General features: G+C 40.2%; 1 protein-coding gene across 6 annotated transcripts in view; it reads right to left on the reverse strand.

The window, feature by feature from the left end:
• Positions 1 to 27,027, reverse strand: part of OSBPL3 (oxysterol binding protein like 3) — a 208,773-nt gene that overhangs the window by 155,604 nt on the left and 26,142 nt on the right. The window contains exons 1-2 of one of the 6 annotated variants that reach the window (XM_082845875.1): positions 21,309 to 22,110; positions 17,299 to 17,418 (exon numbers count right to left, since the gene is read on the reverse strand). The exons of 3 other annotated variants lie outside the window; for them this stretch is intronic. In XM_082845875.1, coding sequence (XP_082702001.1) covers positions 17,299 to 17,381 — 83 coding nt within the window. In that variant the 5' untranslated portion in view covers positions 17,382 to 17,418; positions 21,309 to 22,110. Of the gene's footprint in view, positions 1 to 17,298; positions 17,419 to 21,308; positions 22,111 to 27,027 lie in introns of those variants that run through there. 2 more of the 6 variants (XM_082845874.1, XM_082845876.1) reach the window with 2 other exon arrangements.

Consider the following 27,027-nt stretch of genomic DNA (forward strand, 5'->3'; position numbering starts at 1 on the left):
CTCCTCAATTTGGGATGATTCATTGTCTATTCAGGCATTCTACAGATGCAGGGTACATCAAGTTGAATGTGGAGATTTAAACTGCTGCTCGTGAGGCTGCTGGGAGAGATTTCCCTTTGTCTTCTTTGTTCGCACAGCTCCCAGGGCTCAGCTTTGGATTTGGCCCCGCCTCTGCGCCTCTGCGCCTCTGCGTGTAGGTCACTGGAGGGCGTCTGTTCTTCGCTCAGACAGGACGGGGTTAAAGGAGCCGCTGATTCGGGGGCTCTGGCTCACTCAGGCCGGGGGGAGGGAGGGACACGATGCGGGGTGAGCCTGCGGCGGCAGAGGCCGGCGTGACGTTGCACCAGCCTGAGGCGTGCCGTGCGTTCTCCCGGGGAAGTTGTCCCTGGATCCCGCGACCCTGGCAGTGGCGGGCTGCACAGGCTCCCCGGAAGGGAGGTGTGGATAGTGACCTGTGCTGGCACACAGGCTCCTTGGTGCGCGGCAGTAGCCGCCTTAGCGTCTCATGCCCGTCCCTGGGGTCCACGCTTTTAGCCACGGCTCGCGCCCGTCTCTGGAGCTCCTTTAAGCAGCGCTCTTAATCCCCTCTCCTTGCGCACCAGGAAACAAAGAGGGAAGAACCTTTCGTGGAATCTTTTAATTACCTAAGTAAGAACATACTTTTCTAAGAATTCCCTTAAGCTAGATAAGATCAGGGATAACACTATAACTCTATATTCATGCATATATACAAGGAAACCCATCTAATATTAGAGCCACGCTAAGAAACAAATTCAATTTTGAAAGAAATCACGCCAGTAGAATTTAGTAAAATGGAAACTGGACTCTAACAGCTTTCACGTTTCCTGATGCTGCCAATATCTTCACTATGACACAACTAAATTGGGATGGACTATTGAAAATGTCACTACCTAGAATAAATATCATAAACAATGTGACTTTGGTTGGTCCATTCTGAATCTTCCTTGACACTTATCATTGTACTCCAGGGAAGTCAATTTATGAAGTTTACCTTGTGTTTCAGGTTAAAGACCAACTAAAAGAGATAATAATAAATTAATTCTTTACTCAATCAGTCTTCCCAACATGGATAAAAGACTATAAATAGCCAATAATCTTCTTTAATACACAAAAAAAACAAGGAAGAAATTAAAGATTCATCAATATGAAGTCTAGAATAATTTAAGAATTTACTGGGGAGAAACCAAAGATTAAAAAGTGATCTTGACTCTGAGGGATGATCAGATTCTATATATTCTAAAATATGACACTCTGGTTACAAAAGTGGCTGTCACATCTCCTAAACTTATTATGAAACTTGGAGCAAGAGCTTCTGTTTTCTTATTTACATTAAGCTTAACCTGACTCAATTACTGAGACTACAGTGGTGATGCTGAGAAGAAACTCCACATGTTAAAAGTGCCATGACAACATTATAGAATTAAAAACCTCAATAAATCAAACCCTCTCCCTCCCAAAAGAGAAGGAATGCCAAGGGATCTTCTGTATGCTCTACTTTATCCAAAGGTTTGTACCACAAAATGGTATTTGTGTTCATATTCTTCTCATCTGGCAAGGGTACCTAACCCCTCCATGTGGCCCTTCTTATTCTCTGTAATAGTGACATTTCAAATGAATTAACAACCTGCATCTACATCGTTGACAAAAATGTTTCAGAAACCATAAAACATGAAGCAATAATTCTGGCACAATAAGTCAACGTCTGATTTTTTTTTTCCTGATGAATTCCATCATTAGCTTCTTTCTTGTATTTGAACAAGCAACATCCTTTAGCCAAAATAGCCACTGCCAAGTTATCTGATAAACCCCACCTAGGCACCATTTGATAAAAGAAAATCCACTTTATTTCAAATCTAGCACTATTTCTTTTCCACATGATAATCCTTCCCTCCTTCAAGCAACTCCTCTTTTTTCCAGGCTGAACATCTCCTTTTAATTCCCTCACTCTCCCACAACACGGTTTCCTGCCCCTTCTCCATCCTGGTCACTCCCCTAAGGACAGACTCCATTATGAGAACATGCTCTGACCATCCAACACAGTGTTCTGTTTCTATTCATTCAACAAAGGCTTAGTGAGCACCAGGTATGATTCTAGGAACTGGGGATACATGATTGACAAAGTCATTGTCTCTTGAAGCTTAGCACCTCACCTTGTACCTAGAACAATGCCCAACACAAAGTAAACACTCACTAAATATTTGTTGAAAACATCCCTAATATAGTACCTGAATGTGAACACAATGATTCTAAATGTGATTTAACATGTTAAAAGTATCACATTCGGGCTTCCCTGGTGGCGCAGTGGTTGAGAGTCCGCCTGCCGATGCAGGGGACACGGGTTCGTGCCCCGGTCCGGGAAGATCCCACATGCCGCGGAGCGGCTGGGCCCGTGAGCCATGGCCGCTGAGCCTGTGCGTCCGGAGCCTGTGCTCTGCAACAGGAGAGGCCACAACAGTGAGAGGCCCGCGTACCGCGAAAAAAAAAACAGTGGCACATTCAGATGTGGTGAAATGATACTGGCAGCAAGAGAAAAGGAAAACCTTGAAGTATGCATAAGACTTTACAAGCTGAGCAGTCTACAGCTTCTCTGCAACTCACTGTGCAGCTCAAAGACATAACTACATTAACCACAATGTAAGATACAAGATGTTCACTGTCCTGAAGATGTTCAAATTATGTCTACACTCTTTTTTAAAAAGTGTAGATAGTACGTTTTAGAGAGATGCAAGACCCCGCTGATTTATACTTTATGTCTTAGTACTTGTTCCAAGTACTAGTACTATGTAACAAATCACAGTAGCAACTTTAAACAACTTTTTTTTTTTGGTTCACAATTTGGGGTGGCAAGAACTTAGGAAAGGCTTGGCTGAGAGGTTCTGGTTCAGGGTCTCTCAACGGCCTGCAATCAGATTCCAGGTGGTGCTGGAGTCATCTGAAGACCCGACTGGGTGGGTGTCAAGATGGCCCCCTCACAAGGCTGGCAGTTCACGCTGGGTGTCAGCTGGGAGCTTGGCTGGGGTTGTTGACTGGGGTGCCTACACATGGCTTCTCCAGCATGGAAATCTCAGAGTCATCATATTTCTGTTTAGCAGTTCGCTTTCCCATAACTAACATTCCAAGAGAAGCAGGCAGAAGTTGTATGCCTTTTATGACCTAGTATTAGAAGTCATATAGTGTCATTTCTGCCATATTCTATTGGTTGAAGCAGTCACAAGCCCATAGACCCACACCGATCAATGTGAGGAGATTTCTGGCCATTTTTTTAAAACTGCCTCAGTTTTTAAAGGGGTAAGTTTCAATTATTTAAAAAATATGTTTAGGTAGACTGCTGCATTCTAAATAAGTGTCGTTATGAGGGAAATATTATCTGTTACTTTGTTCAATCCAAATATCTTATTTTGTTAAATAAACTAAGCTTAACTAATTGATTAGCTTAACAAGAGAGGCACAGAACAGCTTTTGGACTTCTGGACTCTTAAGCAACAAAAGGCCACGTAAGCACAGGAGTCCTGCCCGTTTCTTAAGGGCAGGCTCGGGTCCACCTTACCTACTCCAGGTGCAGTGATTTCCCCCTCTGCTGCTCTGCTCACTGGTCATCATACACCTTGAATTGGTGAGCTGTAGTAGCAGGTGAGGGGAGGGGGCGATGAGAGAGAAACTGACCCCATCTATATGGTTAGCTTTGTGAGGATAAGAACTATCAATTCTTTCCCTTTCCCACAGAACCCAGCAGGGACCCAATAAAGGTTTGCTGTTTGGCTTGTATAAAAGTAAAAAGGATGAGCCTTACTATTCATTATTCTTGCCACATTCATACCTTTAAATCATTAAAACAAAGAAGACAAGCTGTATCACAGGAAGCTGGACTGCTGAGTTCAAGGGAGACTCAGAGGTACCCAAAAACAAAGACAGGAGGTCCCTAACCCTGATGATGGTCAAGCCAAGGTGTTTAGGGAAGATTAAACCATGAGACAAAGGCTGGACTTGAAGTTTCCTAAGGTCTCTTCCAAGTAAGACTTCCATAATTCAATAATATAGGACTTATAAAATAAAAGCAAAACTGAATTCCTATACATGTGTGAAATGTTATCATTCACCATCCTCCTTCCAAAAATGTATTAAAATAGAGAAAAAGACACCTAGGAAACTCTGAATAAAGCCCTTCAGGTGTAATGCAATGGTCTACAGAAGGAATCCACCCACAGAATATATGCAACCTGGCTTTACCAGAAACCTCTGAAACAACCAACTGCTGCCCTCACTCCCCCCGTGGCTACTCCTGAAAGTTAACATACTCTGATCTCACAGGAAATACCTTTCCACAGTTACTATCAAGGAATGAATCTCAAAGTCACATTTTACAACGAGGTTTTACCCCTAAATGTACCAACAACTTATTTATACGTGGAGGGAGGAGGTCAAGTATTGCCTAATCCATCTATGAGTCACAATTTCTGAGCAGATACAGAATGTTTCCCCATGCGAAGCAAACGATATTTCAAAACACAATTTGAACATTAATAATAAGCTAGAAACTAAACCATGACCTGAACACTAGTAATACACCAGGTTCTGTGATGGGTGTTGGTGATTTGACAGTGGACAGGCAGACACTATAACAGCCCCAAAGAATTCTATCTACTCATGGTGCATCAAAGATGCAAGAGACTGTATCACAGATTAAACATTAAGAATAACAAGGAATTTTTAAAAATCCAATATTCACTCACTTCTAAATCTTTTACTGGAAATAAGAATATCAAATACCATACAGCAAACTCACAGACCTATAGAGAAATCCCTTGAGCCAGAGCTAGAAAACAAGGACGGACCACAGAGAATCACAGTCTCCAATAGCTACCAGAGAAACAGAAAACTCTCAAATGGTTTCAAGTCTGGAAATGTCACCTAAAAAAGAAAGTCTTCAGAGAAGACGAGGTAACTATTTTCAAATATTGGAAGCATTGTTGCACCGACAACATCAAACTCACTCTACTTCAGGAGACCCAAGGCTTATGGGTAGAAGTTAAGCAGATTTACCTTAAAAGAAAAAGACCCTTCAAACAATTTGATAGCTCATAGCTGGAATGGGTTTCACAAAATGGTGCTGAATTCTCTATCACTAAAGAACCTTTCAGAATCTAAATGCTGTCTGCAAAGTTGTATACATTACAGGATCTGATAATGTACTGGATTGGAGGATATTTAGGATCCTTTATTCCAACTCTAAGACTCTATTACCCATTTCGTGGAAGAGGAAGTCTCCATCTTTCTTTGAGTAGATAATCCCCAAATCATCTATTAAAACTCTTGAGATCCTCAATTCTACATCTTTATCTGGATATTCATCTGCCTAGGTCAATACTGAAGCTAGCTAGTATTGATGAGCCCTTGATGAGCCCTTATTATCAAGGGTGGAGAAGGGGTCAGAAGCATTTTGATTGGGAGCGGATAAGGGGGACTCTCTGGGAAAAAGCTTTTCTGAGATGTGTATACAAAGCGTATGACGCAGCAGAGGAGACCAGGTGTTCCTAGTGGCAAAGCTGCTCCCCAGTCAGCAGAAACAGTTATTAATTGAGCAATATTCAGAAGAAGGTTTTAGACCTGACTTTCATGATCTGTCAGTGACTTCACAAGTCAGGATTTCTCTGGGCCACTACGTCCTTATTTCTTTTTTGTCAGTTTCATGGTACCACATACATTCTCACCATGTAAATATCATCAGTCACCTCACCACACTGTGGAGAATTAATGTTATCAATTTGGTGTGAATCCACCTAGATTGTATTCATCTGTTTATTTACACATTAATGGAATAGTCTACATATTGCTGCATGTAATATATTCTGCAGTTTTCACTTAAAACACATTCTGGAGAGGGCAGACAGCAGAAGCAAGAAGAACTACAATCCTGCACCCTGTGGAACAAAAACCACATTCACAGAAAGACAGACAAGATGAAAAGGCAGAGGGCTATGTACCAGATGAAGGAACAAGATAAAACCTAGAAAAACAACTAAATGAAGTGGACATAGGCAACATTCCAGAAAAAGAATTCAGAATAATGATAGTGAAGATGATCCAGGACCTCAGAAAAAGAATGGAGGCAAAGATCGAGAAGATGCAAGATATGTTTAACAAAGACCTAGAAGAATTAAACAACAAACAAACAGAGATGAATAATATAATGACTGAAATGAAAACTACACTAGAAGGAATCAATATCAGAATAACTGAGGCACAAGAAAGGATAAGTGACCTGGAAGACAGAATGGTGGAATTCACTGCTGCAGAAGAGAAGAAAAACGAATGAAAAGAAATGAAGACAGACTAGAGACCTCTGGGACAACATTAAACGCAACAACATTCGCATTATAGGGGTCCCAGAAGGAGAAGAGAGAGAGGAAGGACCAGAGAAAATATTTGAAGAGATTATAGTCGAAAACTTCCCTAACATGGGAAAGGAAATAGTGACCCAAGTCCAGGAAGCACAGAGAGTCCCATATAGGATAAACCCAAGGAGAAACACGCTGAGACACACAGTAATCAAATTGGCAAAAATTAAAGACAAAGAAAAATTACTGAAAGCAGCACGGGAAAAACAACAAATAACATACAAGGGAACTCCCATAAGGTTAACAGCTGATTTCTCAGCAGAAACTCTACAAGTCAGAAGGGAGTGGCATGATATACTTAAAGTGATGAAAGGGAAGAACCTACAACCAAGATTACTCTACCCCGCAAGGATCTCATTCAGATTCAACGGAGAAATCAAAAGCTTTACAGACAAGCAAAAGCTAAGAGAATTCAGCACCACAAAACCAGCTCTACAACAAATGATAAAGGAAATTCTCTAAGTGGGAAACACAAGAGAAGAAAAGGATCTACAAAAACAAACCCAAAACAATTAAGAAAATGGTCATAGGAACATACATATTGATAATTACATTAAATGTAAATGGATTAAATGCTCCAACCAAAAGACACAGGCTTGCTGAACATATACAGAAACAAGACCCATATATATGCTGTCTAAAAGAGACCCACTTCAGACCTAGGGACACATACAGACTTAAAGTGAGGGGATGGAAAAAGATATTGTATGCAAATGGAAATCAAAAGAAAGCTGGGGTAGCAATACCCATAACAGATAAAATAGACTTTAAAATAAAGAATGTTACAAGAGATAAGGAAGGACACTACATAATGATCAAGGGATCAATCCAAGAAGAAGATATAACAATTATAAATATATATGCATCCAACATAGGAACACCTCAATACATAAGGCAACTGATAAAAGCTATAAAAGAGGAAATCAACAGCAACACAAAAACAGTGGGGGATTTTAACAACTCACTTGACAGATCATCCAAAATGAAAATAAATAAGGAAACACAAGCTTTAAATGAAACAATAGACCAGATAGATTTAATTGGTATTTATAGGACAATCCATCCAAAAACAGCAGATTACACTTTCTTCTCAAGTGCGCACGGAATATTCTCCAGGATAGATCACATCTTGGGTCACAAATCAAGCCTCAGTAAATTTAGGAAAATTGAAATCATATCAAGCATCTTTTATGACCACAACACTATGAGATTAGAATTCAATTACAGGGGGAAAAACGTAAAACACACAAACACATGGAGGCTAAACAATACGTTACTAAATAACCAAGAGATCACTGAAGAAATCAAAGAGGAAATAAAAAAATACCTAGAGACAAATGACAATGAAAACACGACGATCCAACACCTATGGTATGCAGCAAAAGCAGCTGTAAGAGGAAAGTTTATAGTTATACAACCCTACATCAAGAAACAAGAAAAATCTCAAATAAACAATCTAACCTTACACCTAAAGGAACTAGAGAAAGAAGAACAAACAAAACCCAAAGTTAGCAGAAGGAAAGAAATCATAAAGATCAGAGCAGAAATAAACTAAACAGAAACAAAGAAAACAATAGCAAATATCAATAAAACTAAAAGCTGGTTCTTTGAGAAGATAAACAAAATTGATAAACCATTATCCAGACTCATCAAGAATAAGAGGGAGAGGACTCAAATCAATAAAATTAGAAATGAAAAAGGAGAAGTTACAACAGACACATCAGAAATACAAAGCATCCTAAGAGACTACTACAAGTAACTGTATGTCAATAAAATGGACAACCTGGAAGAAATGGACAAATTCTTAGGAAGGTATAACCTTCCAACACTGAATGAGGAAGAAATAGAAAATATGAACAGACCAATCACAAGTAATGAAATTGAAACTGATTAAAAATCTTCCAACAAACAAAAGTCCAGGACCAGATGGCTTCACAGGTGAATTCTATCAAACATTTAGAGAAGAGCTAACACCTATCCTTCTCAAACTCTTCCAAAAAATTTCAGAGGAAGGAAAACTCCCAAACTCATTCTATGAGGCCACCATTACCCTGATACCAAAACCAGACAAAGATACTACAAAAGAAGAAAATTACAGACCAATATCAGTGATGCATATAGATGCAAAAATCCTCAACAAAACACTAGCAAACAGGGACTTCCTGGTGGTGCACGGGTTAAGAATCCACCTGCCAATGCAGGGGACACAGGTTCAATCCGTGGTCAAGGAAGACCCCACATGCCATGAAGCAATTAAGCCCATGCGCCACAACTACTGAGCCTTTGCTCTAGAGCCCGCGAGCCACAACTACTGAATGCACATGCCACAACTACTGAAGCCTGCATGCCTAGAGCCCGTGCTCTGAAACAAAGAGAAGCCACCGCAATGAGAAGCCCGCGCACTGCACCGAGGAGTATCCCCTGCTCGCCACAACTAGAGAAAGCCCGCACACAGCAATGAAGACTCAACGCAGCCAAAAATAAATAAATAAATAAATTTATTTATTTAAAAAAAAATACTAGCAAACAGAATCCAACAACACATTAAAAGGATCATACACCATGAACAAGTGGGATTTATCCAAGGGATGCAAGGATTCTTCAATATACACAAATCAATGTGATAAACCATATTAACAAACTGAATAATAAAAACCATATGATCATCTCAATAGATGCAGAAAAAGTTTGACAAAATTCAACACCCATTTATGATAAAAATTCTCCAGAAAGTGGGCATAGAGGGAACCCACCTCAACATAATAAAGGCCATATGTGACAAACCCAGAGCAAACATCATTCTCAATGGTGAAAAACTGAAAGCATTTCCTCTAAGATCAGGAAAAAGACAAGGATGTCCACTCTCACCACTATAATTCAACATAGTATTGGAAGTCCTAGCCACGGCAATCAGAGAAGAAAAAGAAATAAAAGGAATACAAATTGGAAAAGAAGAAGTAAAACTATCACTGTTTGCAGATGACATGATATACTATACATAGAGGATCCTAAAGATGCCACCAGAAAACTACTAGAGCTAATCAATGAGTTTGGTAAAGTTGCAGGATACAAAATTAATGCACAGAAATCGCTTGCATTCCTATACACTAATGATGAAAAATCTGAAAGAGATATTAAGGCAACACTCCCATTTACCACTGCAACAAAAAGAATAAAATACCTAGGAATAAAACTACCTAGGGAGACAAAAGACCTGTATGCAGAAAACTATAAGACACTGATGAAAGAAATTAAAGATGATACCAACAGATGGAGAGATATACCATGTACTTGGATTGGAAGAATCGATACTGTGAAAATGACTATACTACCCAAAGCAATCTACAGATTCAATGCAATCCCTATCAAATTATCAATGGCATTTTTTACGGAACTAGAACAAAAAATCTTAAAATTTGTATGGAGACACAAAAGACCCCAAATAGCCAAAGCAGTCTTGAGGGAAAAAATACAGAGCTGGAGGAATCAGACTCCCTGACTTCAGACTATAGTGCAAAGCTACAGTAATCACGACAATATGGTACTGGCACAAAAACAGAAACATAGATCAATGGAACAAGATAGAAGGCCCAGAGATAAACCCACGCACCTATGGTCAACTAATCTATGACAAAGGAGGCAAGGATATACAATGGAGAAAAGACAGTCTCTTCAATAAGTGGTGCTGGGAAAACTGGACAGCTACATGTAAAAGAATGGAATTAGAACACTCCCTACACCATACACAAAAATAAACTCAAAATGGATTAGAGACCTAAATGTAAGGCCAGACACCATACAACTCTTAGAGGAAAACATAGGAAGAACACTCTTTGACATAGATCACAGCAAGATCTTTTTTGATCCACCTCCTAGAGTAATGGAAATAAAAGCAAAAATAAACAAATGGGACTTAATGAAACTTCAAAGCTTTTGCACAGCAAAGGAAACCATAAACAAGACGAAAAGACAACCCTCAGAATGGGAGAAAATATTTGCAAATGAATCAACGGACAAAGGATTAATCTCCAAAATATATAAACAGCTCATGCAGCTCAATATTAAAGAAACAAACAACCCAATCCAAAAATGGGCAGAAGACCTAAATAGACATTTCTCCGAAGAAGACATACAGATGGCCAAGAGGCACATGAAAAGCTGCTCAACATCACTAATTGTTAGAGAAATGCAAATCAAAACTACAATGCGGTATCACCTCACACCAGTTAGAATGGGCATCATCAGAAAATCTACAAACAACAAATGCTGGAGAGGCTGTGGAGAAAACGGAACCCTCTTGCACTGTTGGTGGGAATGTAAATTGATACAGCCACTATGGAGAACAGTATGGAGGTTCCTTAAAGAACTAAAAATAGAATTACCATATGAGCCAGCAATCCCACTACTGGGCATATACCCAGAGGAAACCATAATTCAAAAAGACACATGCACCCCAATGTTCATTGCAGCGCTATTTACAATAGCCAGGTCATGGAAGCAACCTAAATGCCCATCGACAGACTAATGGATAAAGAAGATGTGGCACATATATGCAATGGAATATTACTCAGCCATAAGAAGGAACGAAACTGGGTCATTTGTTGAGACATGGATGGATCTAGAGACTGTCATACAGAGTGAAGTAAGTCAGAAAGAGAAAAATATATTAACGCATATATGTGGAACCTAGAAAAATGGTACAGATGAACTGGTTTGCAGGGCAGAAATTGAGACACAGATGTAGAGAACAAACGTATGGACACCAAGGGGTGAAAGTGGCTTGGGGTGGGGGCGGGTGATGGTGTGATGTATTGGGCAATTGGGATTGACATGTATTCACTGATGTGTATTAAACTGATGACTAATAAGAAAAAAAAAAAACACATTCTGAATATCTTTCCATGGTAAGACATATAGACCTACAGCATGGCTTCATAGTATTCATTAAATACTGTTCCATCAATTCTAGAAAATGCATTTTCCAACATTTTAACATCTCTGATATTAGGCACGTCTCACATTTAATGGCCATCACAGTTTACTTAGCAGCGTATTTTTCTTCCTTAGTGGTACATTTTCTTTCTTAGTACTACATAAATTAATGGTGGATCTTCCAATTAATAGTCTTTGATTCAATGATACAGTTGGCTGTACTTTGTGTAATCAATCCACTTTTGGTGTTAGTGTTGGCAGCAGAAACTGGTTTTTTTTTCACTTTTTATTTTATATTGGAGTATAGCCAATTAACAATGTTGTGATAGTTTCAGGTGCATAACAAAGCGACTCAGCCATACATATACATGCACCCATTCTCCCCCAGACTCCCCTGCCATCCATCCTGCCATATAACATTGAGCAGAGTTCCCTGTGCTATACAGTAGGTCCTCGTTGGTTATCCTTTTTAAATACAGCAGTGTGAACATGTCAATCCCAAACTCCCTAACTATCCCTTCCCTCCGCCCTTCTCCCCCTGGTAATCATAAGTTCATTCTCTAAGTCTGTGAGTCCATTTCTGTTTTGTAAATACATTCATTTGTATCATTTCTTTTTAGATTCCGCATGTAAGCAGTATTGTAATATATTTCTCTTTTTCTGTCTGACTTACTTCACTCAGTATGACAATCTCTAGGTCCATCCATGTTGCTGCAAACAGCATTATTTCATTCTTTTTTATGGCTGAGTAATATTCCATTCTATATATGTACCACATCTTCTTTATCCATTCCTTTGTCAATGGACGTTTAGGTTGCTTCCATGTCTTAGCTATTGTAAACAGTGCTGCAATAAACACTAGGGTGCATGTATCCTTTCGAACCATGTTTTTCTCCAGATATATGCCCAGGACGGGGATTGCAGGATCATATCATAGCTCTATTTTTAGTTTTTTAAGGAACCTCCATACTGTTCTCCATAGTGGCTGTATCAATTTACATTCCCACCAACAGTGCAGGAGGGTTCCCTTCTCTCCACACCCTCTCCACCATTTATTGTTTGTGGATTTTTTGATGATAGCCATTTTGACTGGTGTGAGGTGATACCTCACTGTAGATTTGATTTGCACTTCTCTAATCATCAGCGATGTTGAACATTTTTCATGTGCCTCTTGGCCATGTGTATGTCTTCCTTGGAAAAATGTCTATTTAGGTCTTCTGCCCATTTTTTGATTGGGTTGTTTGTTTTGATGATATTAAGCCACATGAGGGCAGCAGATAACTCTTGATGTCCCTTGTCACACTCCCTCAGCCCAGCCCTGGTTTCAGGCTTAGCAACTGGTGGGGAGTTCCTCTTAGGGTGAACTCAGGCTGACAGCTCCCACCACAGGCAACACAGGTGTCTCCTTTGTTCTCTGGGGTCTTTTCTGAAGCTAAGCATCAACTCAGCCTAAAGGCAAGGGCAGCCCAGAAATGTGGAAGCATTAATGGCCAAGGTTACAACCTCAACCAGGCGGCTAAACGGGCAGCTGTATCCATGCTCTGGCCTCCTATCTTTCCAAAGGAGGAATCTGGGTGCAGAACGGAGCCCCAAATGCCTACGGCACCAACCTTCATAACACACTTTTTTTTTTTTTTTTTGTGGTACGCGGGCCTCTCACTGCTGCGGCCTCTCCCGCTGCAGAGCACAGGCTCCGGACGCGCAGGCTCAGCAGCCATGGCTCACGGGCCCAGCCGCTCCGCGGCACGCGGGATCCTCCCGGGCCGGGGCACGAACCCGCGTCCCCTACATCGGCAGGCGGACTCCCAACCACTGCGCCACCAGGGAAGCCCACACACTTTTATATTGGCTTTTCCTCCCTCCCTGCCTTTCTGCCTGCTCCCTCACCCCTGCTTCCTGGATCCTTCCCAAATAAACAGCATGCACTCAACTCCTTGCTTCAGGCTATGCTCTCAGGGGAACCTGAAATAATGCAGTGGTCATTTAGGTTATTTCTAGGTCTCAGTTTCTCTATCTGCAAAATGAGAAAATGGAAATAAAATCCTTTCAAGCTTCCACATTTTAGGACTCCAGAGGATCTCCTCCTTTTATACATCACAATGCGGGTGACCTTTTCAACACAGAGAAGCAAACTTATAAGACTAAGTCATTAAACTTTATGGTAAGTATAGGACCAGGCCTTTCAAGTGGGACAAAGAAGAAGAGAGAACCACTGAGAGATGCTATATTTGGTGGAGGTTCTGCTTCAGAATGTTGATAACACATTAATGAACTCAAATGACATGTCCTTATCACCGAGATACAGCCCCAACTGGAGGGCCCTGTCTTCTTGAACTATTTAAACAGTCTTCAGTTTTCAAGTACTTTGGCACCCAAAGTATGTTTGCAAATCAACTGCTTGGTATTTCCAATTAGTTTTTCCCACAGAAATGCTATTAGAAATGGTTATGTTCCCAAGCCAGGCCATTAAGAGTATTTAGTCTATAAAAGCCCTAAGTACCAGCACAAAAGTTCCTAAGAAAGTACATAACTTGACCACATTCATTTCTTTACCAGAGAAAATATTTAGTAATGCAGTCAAGACTCCAGGAACAAATATTCACCCACGCCAACACATACACATACACCCACACACAACACATACACACCCACGCCAACACAACACATACATACACACATAAACACACACACAAACACACATACTGGTGAAAAGGAACTTCTCAAGAATCAAAATGCCTGCACAGATGTTCACTTAAGTCCTTATAACTAGTCTTGATATCAACATAGACCAAAAACAACGACAACAACAACAGAACCTTAAGCTCACCAAAGCGCTCAAAGGTTAACGTAGAAACAACTGAGTTCAACATGCAAAGCATGTAAAATTTCTTGGCCAAGGATAAGAGTAAAAGGAGGGAAAGAGGGCCAATCAGAACAACTGAGATTAAAGAAAAAATATTCTTTCCCATTTTTCTCCATGGAAGGGCTGACAAAAAGCACCACAGGGGAGAAACCTGTATTAATTATCCTCATGGTTTGCAAGAAAAGCTCTTTATTAATTTCAGTCTAAACAAATATAAATAAACGGACAAAACACTCTAGACATAAACCTGTTGCAAGAGCTCTCCAAAACCAGACATAACACCCATAGTACATCTTTCAGCTTGAATGAATAAACCCTTCCAGCGTGACCTCCAATGGTTTCATTTTTTTAAACATAAAAGGGAATCATTTCATTCAAGCATGAGACTGGAGAGAGTTTTTGTATTGTTGATAGCAACACTGCCTGGGGATACGATTAACTGGATTATATCACCTAATAATTAAAAGGAAGAACAGGAGTGAATGTAGCGGGGCATTTCATGCTTTGAAAAAGGAGCTCAGACATGGTAAAGTTTTAGAATGCAATAGTCAAGAGGCACTTTAACTACCCAGGCACCAGTATGACACACAAAATTCTATTCGACAAGACTAATATTTGATTTGGGTTAGGATCAAGGATCTAAACAGAATTAAAGAAAAGAATTTAAGTAGCTAAGCAAAATAGAAGTGTCCCTTTTATTTTAGGGACAAGGAAACTAAGGCCCATGGGCTCAAGATTTGCCCAGTGTCATGTTATCACTCACCGTACACCCAGTTACTTAGGTCTACCTGGAGAATGCCATGCACTGTAGCAGACTGAACCTCTGAAACTTTAGAAGGCATGGGCTAATTAATCTTCCATATCTGAAAAATCATTTTTACATCCTTGAATAAAACATGAAACAGGATGAAATTTTAGGTGTTGCTCTACCAATAAGGAAAGCCTCATACGAGCCACCTAAAGATACTACGTACTAAATTTTTTCATCCAGTTTAATGTAATTCATGCCAGGCATTTGTATAATCATAGACAAAATCCTACTACATTCTTAACTCTGTGTATTACATCAGCCCTAGGGAGATTGTGGTTGGGTAATTTCCAGGATGTCCCAGCCGTTACAATCTGTAAACCATTAGCTGAATTTATTAACCAGAGTACCAACAGGATTCCCAGATTTAAAACATTTCTCCACCCAATTCCCTTCCCCTCCTCCACCTCACCTAAAATAACTCTGAGGTTTTTCAAACGTAATACTATAATATTTTAAAAGATGACAACCTTCATTGCAGTAGTTTCATTTCATCCCTCTAATTGTTCTGGCGACCCATCTACAGCTGGATTCCTGATAACCAACCATTTGTCAGCTTTGCCAGGGAGTTAGACTGTATCTTTCCAAACCAAGCAACTCTTCCCTGAGGTTTCTTTCAAGTAAGATTATACGAGCAGTTTCTAATTTCCTATCCCTGCAGGAAAGGTTGCTCAGAACTTGATTTTAAATACCTCTTATTAAAGTATTGCGTGGCTGCTGAATTATGACCAAATTTTCAATCTTCATCCTAAATGGGACTTTATTAGTTGGGCAGTTGTTCTTATTCTCAGTATGAAAACCAAATAGATTAATAGAAAAAGGATTAGGCACATTAAAAAGCAGTCAGATTGTATTACTGATTAAGTAGTTCACAGCCAAGGAAGGAAGCTCACTTTAAACAGAAGCTGCAGATTTATATCCACTCCCTATTTCAGGACCTGCCACCAGAGATGCTCAATAAATGTTGAATGAAAAGCTTTTTCCCATCCAAAACCTTTCTTCCTCTTTCATAGTATTCTACTCTTCTGCCTTCCGCAAGAATTACAGCTTTCATGTGAGCAAACAAAGGAGCTATAATGTCCAAATATACAGTCTCTCAAGCCAAAACATTGTCCCAAACCCCAGGAGTCATCTAGCTGCTTTATTAAGTTATGAAAAGCCTTTCTAGTCAAACACTTGGATTAATTTATTTTGCAAATTAGGATATCTTTAGATATGAAGTTATTATTTATTCTCTGCACCAAGAGAGACTGTTACTTTTTAATCCTTTCTCCATAAGGATGTCAAAATTTTTCAGTCACAAGGTAAGACATCAGACCAAAATAGCTTTAAAAGTTCTGTATAATTATGAATGTCATTACAGTTACTCTATGTCAAGAATCATTCATGCTATTTGAATTCATATAAACACATTCACTTAGAGACCCATTTAACTGGGGCATTTCTGCCCCAAAGAAGGTATGTAGACAAACAGCACTCTTACCATTCCAACCATATTACTTTCCAGTACTGCCTGGACAATTCTCTTACACAGATCAGAAAAAAAAAAAAAAAGCGGGCGGGGGAGGGGGGGTTGGCAGGAGCAAGGGGTTGGTACAAAGAGGCAAGTCCTACAAATAAACTTAGGTTCTGTCCAAATAATTAAAAGAATTAAAATTTGGACCCTAAGCAAACACAAAATCATTCTGCATTGATAATTCTTTTTAATTTCAAACCTAGAAATTTTTTTTAGCAGGAATATGGTGACCAAACTATGTTACCTAGAAATTATAAGGGTGGAAGACACTTTGACAGGTTTTTTTTTTTAAAGAGTCTAAGAAATATCACACTGGGTCTGATAAGTGGTTTCTCTGGCCAAGGGTTCTTGCCAATGGTACTAAAGGGATGGATGGAAATAGAGCGAAGGATAAAGCAATTGGGCTGTTAAGGAAAATGTAATCATGCCCTCCATAATCATGACTTCTAAGACCCATGATATGATGTCCCTTGGTCACTAGAAGTTTCCAGAGAGCAGGGATTTTATGTTTTCACTGCTCTACACACCCCCAGTACTTGAACAGCATCTGGCACACAAGAGGCTCCAAACAAATTATTTTTGAATTAATACATTGTTACAACACGATCATTCAGGCATTTGCTCAAAGCTGACAGCACATTAAGTTACCAGTTAGTTCCCCACTAATAAAGCAAAAAACACTTAAGCCTTCTCCATAATGAGACTGGGTGCTGCCTGTCATTCAGGGACTCATTTATTCCGGCAACGAAAATTTACTGAGCACCTGAGATGTGCTAGGAATTTTGTTGGCGCTGGAGATGCAGTGGTGGACAAGACAGGCAGTTCCTGCCCGCAAAGGGCATCCATTCTAGTGACTCTCTCTGGCTGCTACGTGGAGGACAGGCTGTTGAGGCGGAGAAGAAAAGCAAAGAGGCTAGTTAGGGAACGTGTGCGGACTAAAGGTGAGATGATGGTGGCCTGCACCAGAGAGGAGTCGGTGAAAAGGAACTGGACTCAGGCTATATTTTGTACATTTATAGGTTGATGGAGATAATCCAGGAGGTGAAGAAATTAATGACATAGGAGAGAAGAGATAAATCCATAGGCAAAGAAAGAGAGGTTGAGACCTGTGAGCGGGTGCATGGCCTCAGACAGGGGCAGGGGCAAGTGATTCACTGTCACAGGACAGAAGGCAGAGTGTGGGTACCATAACTTCCTAGTACCTAAGTCTGCAATAAAGGAAATTCTCATCTAAACAAAACCCATTAGACTGCAAGGTAATCCCATTCTCTTCCCTGATTAAGAAATGTAATACATGTTCACTGTATTTAGAAATTTTAGAAAATATAGAAAAGTATTAAAAACACCCATTGATATCACCTGGAATTTCACCCTTGATATCACCTGGAATTTCACCCTATAGTGATAACTATTACAAACTTTTGTTGCATTTCATCCCCAAATGTTTTCTAGTTAACCTATTTATTTTTGTCATTGGGTTCAAACTGTATAAAAATGATTTTACATCCTGGTTTACTCAGAAGCACTTCCCATTCCACACTCATACATTTCTTGATTTAGTAGAAGGGCTGACCCAGAATCACAAGCATTGTTCTTGAGTCTCAGCTCTGCCGCGGACAAGCCTTTGACTCCACAAATGGCTTCACAGCTCTGGCCTCTGGGACAGCTCTGATGACCTCTGGGGTACATGGGGCGTCCTCACTCTTGTCCTCTTCCTACCGCTCTGGAGGGAGGGTCAGTCTCCATTACCAGCCTCTTTTCCTTCTGCACACACCTAAATGGTTTTCAGTCATGTTCCCGTGCTACATACGCTCCCTGGGTCTCCTGCCCATCCCTCAGTTTAAAGATGCTTCCAGACAAGTACTCTTTCCGTGGACTAGACTCTTGCTCTGAACGTGCCAGGGGATGTCTCTTTTCTCTACCTGTATGCACTTCTTCCCATAAACTGCTCCTGGTTATGTGATTACTCAAGCATCAACCATCTAATTACTCTGCCACTGTTTTCTAATGTATGATCTCTCACGTGCATTCTACCTGCTAAGTCTACTTTCTCTGGCCCCTCCTCATATTCAACATTCTACATTTCTTTTCATACCTCTTTTATCTCCTCTGCTACTTCTCCCCACTTCGTTCCAGAAAGGTACACTGGGCCCCTTGTTATTCTTCAAATATTCAAGTGCCCTTCTGCCCCAGGGCCTTTGCACATCCTGTTTCTTCTACCTAGACAACTCTCTCCCCAGACATTTATGTAGTCTGTGCTCCCTCTGTCTCTTCAGATCTCTGCTCAAATGTCGTCTTATCAGAGAGGCCTTTGACTACTCTATATAAAATCAAATAGCAATCTGTCCTGAATACTCTCTAACCCCTTAGCCCTGCTTTCATGTTCTCCATGGCACTTAATATCACATGGCATATATATATAATTTGTTTATAACGCAAACTCCTCAAAGGCAAGATTTTGTTCACTGTCATATCCCCAGGACTCAACAAGGGTCCTGGCACATTCATGAGCGTTCAATAAATATCTACAGAATGAATGTCTTTGAAAACACACAATCATTAAGCTGCCTCAGCACATCCATTGCCGTGCAGCAGCATCACTGTGGCCTCACAGATCTTCTTCGCTCAGACTAGCTCTTGGCCCTGCAGAGAAAAGCCTGCACTTGGAGCTTTGAGATCAGGCTGCTGCCCAACCTCCAACTTACCAACTGGATGCACCATGTGAAAACTCTAACAGCTGGATTCCCACTTCGTATCCCAGACCACAAATAAAAATGTCCGTTTCCTTGAGGACACGGAGAAGGGTAGGCTGGGACGAAGTGAGAAAGTGGCATGGACACATATAAACTACCAAATGTAAAATAGATAGCTAGTGGGAAGCAGTCACACAGCACAGGGAGATCAGCTTGGTGCTTTGTGGGAGGGAGGGAGATGCAAGAGGGAAGAGATATGGGGATATATGTATATGTATAGCTGATTCACTCTGTTACACAGCAGAAGCTAACACACCACTGGAAAGCAATTATACTCCAATAAAGATGTAAAAAAAAAAATCTATCCTTTAAAAAAAAAAAAATGTCCATTTCTACCAGGCCTTGAATCAATCCCCATGGAAAATACTGACTGACTCCCCCAGGGTGCCAGGGGCCTACAGCCAACACCTGAGTGTGAGCTCGGCGCTGACTCCCATCATCCGGAAACCCACTCAGTCATAGAAAGGCTTTACTAAAACTGTTGTGTGACTGAAATACTGCAAAGCCTGTTCCAGGGAGACCCCTGACCCAGCCTGGAGGGTACCAACTGGGCTCCCAACTAACCATCCCGTTTTCTGTTCTGAGCTATTTCTACCTCTGCACAAGATGCCAATGGGTAGATTATTTTATCAACTAAAGCATCTAGCCACTCAGATTAGAATATAGCTAATTTTTAAAAATATCCTTCATCAGTTTTCCCCGCTCCGGCTTTCCCACCTGCCCATTCCATGTGTTTGTCGCTATGAAGAACAGAATGGTAAAGCACTAGAATATCTATTGCCGTTTTCACGTCTTCTCTTAACCATCAAAAGAGCATCTTCCTTTATCTCTGTCTTGTGCACACAGTGCACACATTTCTCATAGAAGGTTTTTCTGTTTGTAAAGTTGGTCTCATTATTAGAATTAAAACTGTTGGATTTTTTTTTGCATTCTTCTTTGTGAATCTGATCTTTTTCTACATTTGTGATTTCCCCACCTGTCTTTTAGCTCCTCATGTAATATCATGTTAACAATCAAATTTCAGTTTTCAATGAAGATACATTCTTTTGTTCCTCTACTGTTTTTTGTTTTTTTAACTCTTTCACCCCTCAGCCATTACTTTCTTCTCATGGATCTCCTTTGGTGTGGTAAAATTCCTTTTTAAAATAGGTTCTCTTTGTTTTACTGAATTTCTAGTTCCCGACTTCATGGTCAGCTCCATTGACTGTAGCTGGGAGATCTTGGGCCTATCTGTTCACATACTTTCACATTTTGTGTCTTTCCTCATTGACGCCTTGCCCCCAGCCCCCCGCCAATATTAAATGCTCAATAGAGTGGTCTAACTGCTCGTCAATAGAAATGTAATAAGTCATATTCTATCTGCCTTGCCTGGTGCTGTGAAGGTCAGATAAGATTAAGTGGTAATCAAACCATTCTAGAAAGTTCCAGTCTGTATACTTGAATAGGCCCTTTGCTTTTGTTAAAAGAGGAATTTAACACTGTGAAAGGAAAGGCTACTGAAGCAACATAATGCACTCATGTGGTCTTTGCCAAGATCCTGGCAGAACAGACACAAAAAGAAAAAATTCACCATCATCACCTAAGGTTTGTGAGACACAATCCTTCCCATCAATAAAAAAGATTACTTTTCTACACTTCCAAAACAAATCCAGTCTGCATTACACAAAAACTTGTCAAGCCTTCAACCACCTCTTTCTTAATGAATTTCACCTTTTTCACTCCGTGATCGAGTTTGAAAACAAGCTCTAATCTAGACTGAACAGCTGAGCCTTATCCCAGTGCCTAATACAGTACGCAGGTAAAGATCTAGATAAAAATTGCTAATAAACACTTCTCAAATCACTAAGCTTCAACGACTTTTAACCAGTACATATTCATTCATCCTAAAAGTACTCTAGTATTTTGCCTTTTATCCTTTAAATAAAAGTCTAGTAAATGACGTTATTTCTTAAACAATACACTTGATGTTCTCGAATCTAATATCAGCCACTGAAAGATTCTGTGCAAATTGCTTAAATACCTGAGTCTCCGTTTTCTCATTTGTAAAACAGAAATACGAAATGCTCTGTCAGTTGGTTATCACGAAGGTTAAAGGAGGGAAAGCACTTGAAAGAATTTATAAACCCTAACAGACTACACAAAAATATAACTGTTAGACGGCAATTCAAAGTCCTCTATGATCTCATTTCCTAATTTTTTTTTTTTTTGGAAGGGAGCAATGTTATTTACTTTGATTAGGTAATACATTCACATGGTTCAAAATTCCAAAGTTGCAAAAGGGTATTCAGTAAAAAGTCTTTCATTCCTTTCCGCCAACCACCTAATTCTCTTCTCAGGAATGTAATCAACATCTTATTTATTTTTCAGATGCATGTGGATTTTCCCTCAATTTTTATACAAATGCTAGCATATTATTCACTGTTTTACATCTTCTTTTTTCTGCTTTAACAATGTATCTTGGAGATTGTTTCATATTCATATATCAACAGAGAGGGAGCTCCTCCATTCTTTTCATTGGCTGCCTGAAACGCCATTGAGTGGAGGGACCATGATGTATTTAACTGTCCTACATTTAGGTTATTTCCAATCTTTTACTGTTAATAGTCTTTGCTCATGTATAAGCATATTTGTAAGGTACATTTCTAAAAGAGAACTGCTGGGTCAAAAAGTATACACATTTTCAATTTTGAAAAAGATTGCCACATTGTCCTTCATAGAGGTTTACAGCAATTTATTCTCCTTCCAGCCATAAATGGAAACTATTTCTCCACAAAATTGTCCATATAATCTCTTGTCAAACGTTGTTAAATCTCAGCCAATAGGATAACAAAAAATGGCATCTCCATGTGTTTTAATTTGCTTTTTCTAGTGAGTTTTTGGGCCTTTTTTGCCTGATAGTCTCTATTGAGTAGCAAGAAAATTTAATTCACTCCCTTTTACTTTCTTCCTCTACACCCCTCTGCACATCCTATGACCCAGCCATCCTGAAATACCTACTATTCTCCAAATAGACTACATTTTGGAAAATGCCTATTCCTTCCACCTCTAGTCACAAAAATGTTTGACAGTCAAATTCAAAGGCGTTTCAGTGTTTATGAAATGTTCCTGTATTCCTCTCATAGGACTTAATCCCTCCTTTTTCAGGGTGTCCAAGGCACACTGTTAAAGCTTCAGAATAGCATCATTTCACTCTGCCATGTACATATATGAGCTTCTTAAAGTCTGAAAACAAATTCTCCATCTTAGCACCCTTTATGATATCCAACACATTCACTCAATTAACGTGGAATGGAAGACTGAATTAGAAATAAAAAACTGTGACTTTCTAATAATTGCAAATGTGTCCTTAAACTTCCAAAATGCTGTAAATCTAGTGATGGGGATAATAAAATATAGTGAAGCTCTGGAGACTTGCTCTTTGGCCTAGAAGTTCATATTACAACTTAATGCTGATAAATCCTTCTTCTAAGTTTTTTGTTCAACGTTTGTTTTAACACTGAAATCCTGGTTGTGAGTTAAATGACTAAAGAACATAACTAAGATCAAAGCATTTTTTAAAGCAATGTACTAAGGTCTAGTAAACCCATGAAAAGTTGGTTGACTTTTTTACTAATCAAGGAAATGCAGTTTAAAAATCACAAGAGGGCTTCCCTGGTGGCGCAGTGGTTGAGAGTCCGCCTGCCGATGCAGGGGACACGGGTTCGTGCCCCGGTCCGGGAAGATCCCACATGCCGCGGAGCGGCTGGGCCCGTAAGCCATGGCCGCTGAGCCTGCAGGACCGGAGCCTGTGCTCCGCGACGGGAGGGGCCACAACAGTGAGAGGCCCGCGTATCGTAAAAAAAAAAAAAAAAAAAAAAAAAAATCACAAGATACCATTAGACATCCAACAGAATGACTAAAGTGGAAAAGACAGAAAATGTCAGGTGTAGATGTAGAGCAACCAGAATTCTCATAAACTGCTGGAGGAAAATGGTATAAGCATTTTGGAAAACTGTTTGGGAGAACCAACTAAAGCCATACATATGCCAACCCTGTGACCCAGAAATTCTACTCCTAGGTATATATTTGATTAAAAAAACCACATTGTTCACACAAAGCTATGTACAAGAATGTTGGCAGTGGCATTAATTATAACAGCATACAATGGGAAAAACCTAAATGTTTATCAATAGTAGAATAGATGAAGTATGGTATCCATACAGTGGAATTCTAACAGCAATGGGAATGAACCAACTATACAACTTCACACCAAAATGTGAGAGAATCTCACAGACCCTAAGGGTCTACACACTTCTATTTACATAAATACAAAAACTAGCAAAGGTAACCGGATGCTGTTAAAAATCAGGAGACCCCTATGGAGTAGGCACGGGGACTGGGGACCACATGAGGAGGCTTCTAAGGAGCTGGTAATATTCTCAGGTTGGTTACACAGATGTGTTCATCTTGTGAAAACTCATTAAATGATACAACTGTGCTTTGTATACTTTGCTGCATGAATGTTACATTTCAATAAAAAGTTTACCTAAAAGAAAAGCAATAGGCTAAAGCTCCAAAAGGGAATATATTCCTTTAAAAATACCTTTCATGAATAAATGTTTTTTAAATGTCATGGTGATTATTAGCCATTTTTGCAAACCCAACTGACTTGCACTGGTTTGACCCAAGAGCCTATCAAAAAGAGATCCAAAGAAAGCAGTTTTCTATTTCTAAAACAATGCAGGAGCCACAAATGGTATTCAGGATGGTTTGATTAAGGAAAAAAATGAGGTGACCAGAGATCAGCTCTAGGGAATAAGCAAAGATTGCAGAAAAAGACGAAAAGAAACAAAACCACCTTAAAATGGTACCAAAATATCAATTACTCGTAAATAAGCCTTCTGTTGAGCTACTAAGGAAAAAAAAACAACTACTTATTCCAATGCAGATATGTGCCTCAGCACCCAGCTTCCCTTCCAGTATTATGTTAAAACACTGCACAAGAGACAGAGAGAGAGCACCATGGGAGTACTAATTAACGGCAAACGCAGGTGTCTGAAAAGAGGGAAACCAAGGGAAATGAAACACAAATTCTTCCACCTCATTAGTCTTCTAAAAATACTCCCATAACACAAAGGCATGCCCTGCTTATGTAGTATATAAATGAATGAGAAACCTAATCAAAATGGTTTTTGTGAATCTTGACCATAGCCCAGATACAGGTACTTTGGAGATTTAAAAAAGGAAAAGAAAAATTGATGGCACTGAACTAGTAGAGCAGTGCTTCAAATAAACACAGAGATGGACAAAATAAAATCAATGTATAGTAAATGCAATTGTCAGTGTCAATGGAGACAGATGTTTAAAAAGCTCTTCTATTGGCAGGGCAATATAGAAAGAACAGGCACTCCAGGGCTGATGACCAGACCCAAACACTTATTCTTTTCTGAACCTAGCATTAATTCATTTTTAACTTGATCTCGATTGGACTCAAGAAGGCAGCAAAGGGAAAAGATCAGAAGTCGAGGCAACCACCAGAGAGAGGTGACTTTGCAGCCAACTTTCAACTTCCTGTTGCAAAAGGGTACACCAAAAAGATAATTAACTGAAATTCACAGATAATCGATCGCATTTCACGTTAGTCATGGTACAAAACTGGTTTTGCACAGAACTGTGCCAAGTAGGCAGCCCCTACAAAAAGTAACAACAAAAAAAGGTGGGATGCTGTCAAGGTTTTAATTACAGCTCTTGATCTTACATTGTCCACCTTCAGGTAAAGATGCTAATAAGCAGTGAAATTTGCAGAAGGCAAGTAGCAAGAAGGAAAACAAGCCAGAGATTTGAATAATCAAACCTTCAAATAAATTTTTTAAATCTGGAACTAATCATTATTGGCTCATGTAGTGATTAAAAAAATTCTCTCCCCTTATAGAAGGTAGGATTAGAATTAACCACTAATGACCCGAGCTAGGAATGGCATCAAAGGAAAAAGAAAAATCAGAAGTTGCCTCTTGGGCTTCCCTGGTGGCGCAGTGGTTGAGAGTCTGCCTGCCGATGCAGGGGACACAGGTTCATGCCCCGGTCCGGGAAGATCCCACATGCCGCGGAGCAGCTGGGCCCGTGAGCCATGGCCGCTGAGCCTGTGCGTCCAGAGCCTGTGCTCCGAAACTGACCTGGTTAAACAGGTTCAAAGAGAGGATCACCATCAGCTAGCCATGACCCGAAATTAGACTTGAAATCAGCAATAGGGACACAGCAAGAAGAGCATTTGCTGAGGGCCTAACAAGGGCTGGCAATTCAAGTGAGTACACTAATCAAGGAATGACTAGAAGGTCTCTCTAGAAGAACTCACAAGTCCAAGAAATAAATGAGTAGCTTGGGACGGGGATAAGTAAACAAACCTATGGATAGCATCAGAGATGAGTATTTATTCATCCATCAAGCATTTACCCTGAGTGTTCACAACACTGCGAAAGACAGACAACCATTATTTTTGTTTGTCCATCCAACTCATCCTTCTGGTACCAGCACTTCATTCTTCAGAGGAAACATCCCTTCCCCTGGTTCCGCAGGGAACACCTGACCCACAGCCGGCCAGTGACAGTCCTGATAACTCTGGTACCAGTAACTGGTTCAGGATTAGGGGCATGACCAAAGGCAGGGACAATCAAAAGCAACAAGCATCGGCAGAATAGAGTTATTTAGTGTAGAAAATAAGTCCTCTGCTCTTAAGAGGTTCTCACATGGAGAAAGTTGGCTTGAGAATGAAGCCAGATGAAAACAGACTAGGAAATGGCAAGAAACAGGGCCCTGGTGATATGATTTGAACCCCTAGATCCAGCCATGCCTGAAGCTAGCATTCCTCTTGGACTTTTTAGCAACATAAGCCAATAAACTTTCTTTTAAATTGTCCCTAAACTGGATGGGTTTTTGTTGCTTGCAAACAAATTCTCTAATCCATGATTACTGCCTTATTCCCTTAAATCCCTTTACAGCAAGGGTCCCCAACTCCCCCACCCCCAGGCCGCACAGCAGGAGGTGAGCAGCAGGCAAGTGAGCGAAGCTTCATCGGTGGCTCCCTACCACTCCCCATCGCTCGCATGACCGCCTGAACCATCCCCCCACTCCATCCCCGTCCGTGGAAAAACTGTCTTCCATGAAACCGGTCCCTGGTGCCAAAAAGGTCGGGGACCGCTGCTTTACAGGAATAATTCTTCAGCCTGAGTACCCACCGTCAATTATTAAAAAATCAAAAAATATCTTTTGAAGTGGGACACTCTGAGAAATTGATATGAAATAAGTTTGACTTTATTACTCCCTGCATGTTAGGAACCTTTTGATGACAGAACCATTTCTTCCCACAAAGGAAAATAAGCTTTTTTGGTGTGATTGATTATTCACACCAGATCCTAATACAGGGTTGGTTGGGTCTTTAGAACACCAAAGGCCTGTCTGCTCAGCTCTTTGTGGGCGCCAGGAGTCCATAGGACAAGGTGAAATTTGAGGGGTTTGCTGCTTGAATTCACTTCTTTCTGCCTCCCCCATGGAAAGGAGAACCCAAATGAAGAGTGTGTGGATTCTACAAGCCTCCCTCGGCCCCCACTTTCCCACAAAACAGAGGCCAGTCATGTGGTCAAAGCTCAGTTACAAAGTGCTGATAGCAGCAGTTACATTCTGTGGGTTTCACCATTACAAAACCCCATTCTGTACATACGTAAAATAGATAGCTAGTGGGAAGCAGCCACATAGCACAGGGAGAT

Source organism: Leucopleurus acutus, assembly GCF_964270905.1.
Source record: "Leucopleurus acutus genome assembly, chromosome: 9".
NCBI lineage: Eukaryota > Metazoa > Chordata > Mammalia > Artiodactyla > Delphinidae > Leucopleurus > Leucopleurus acutus.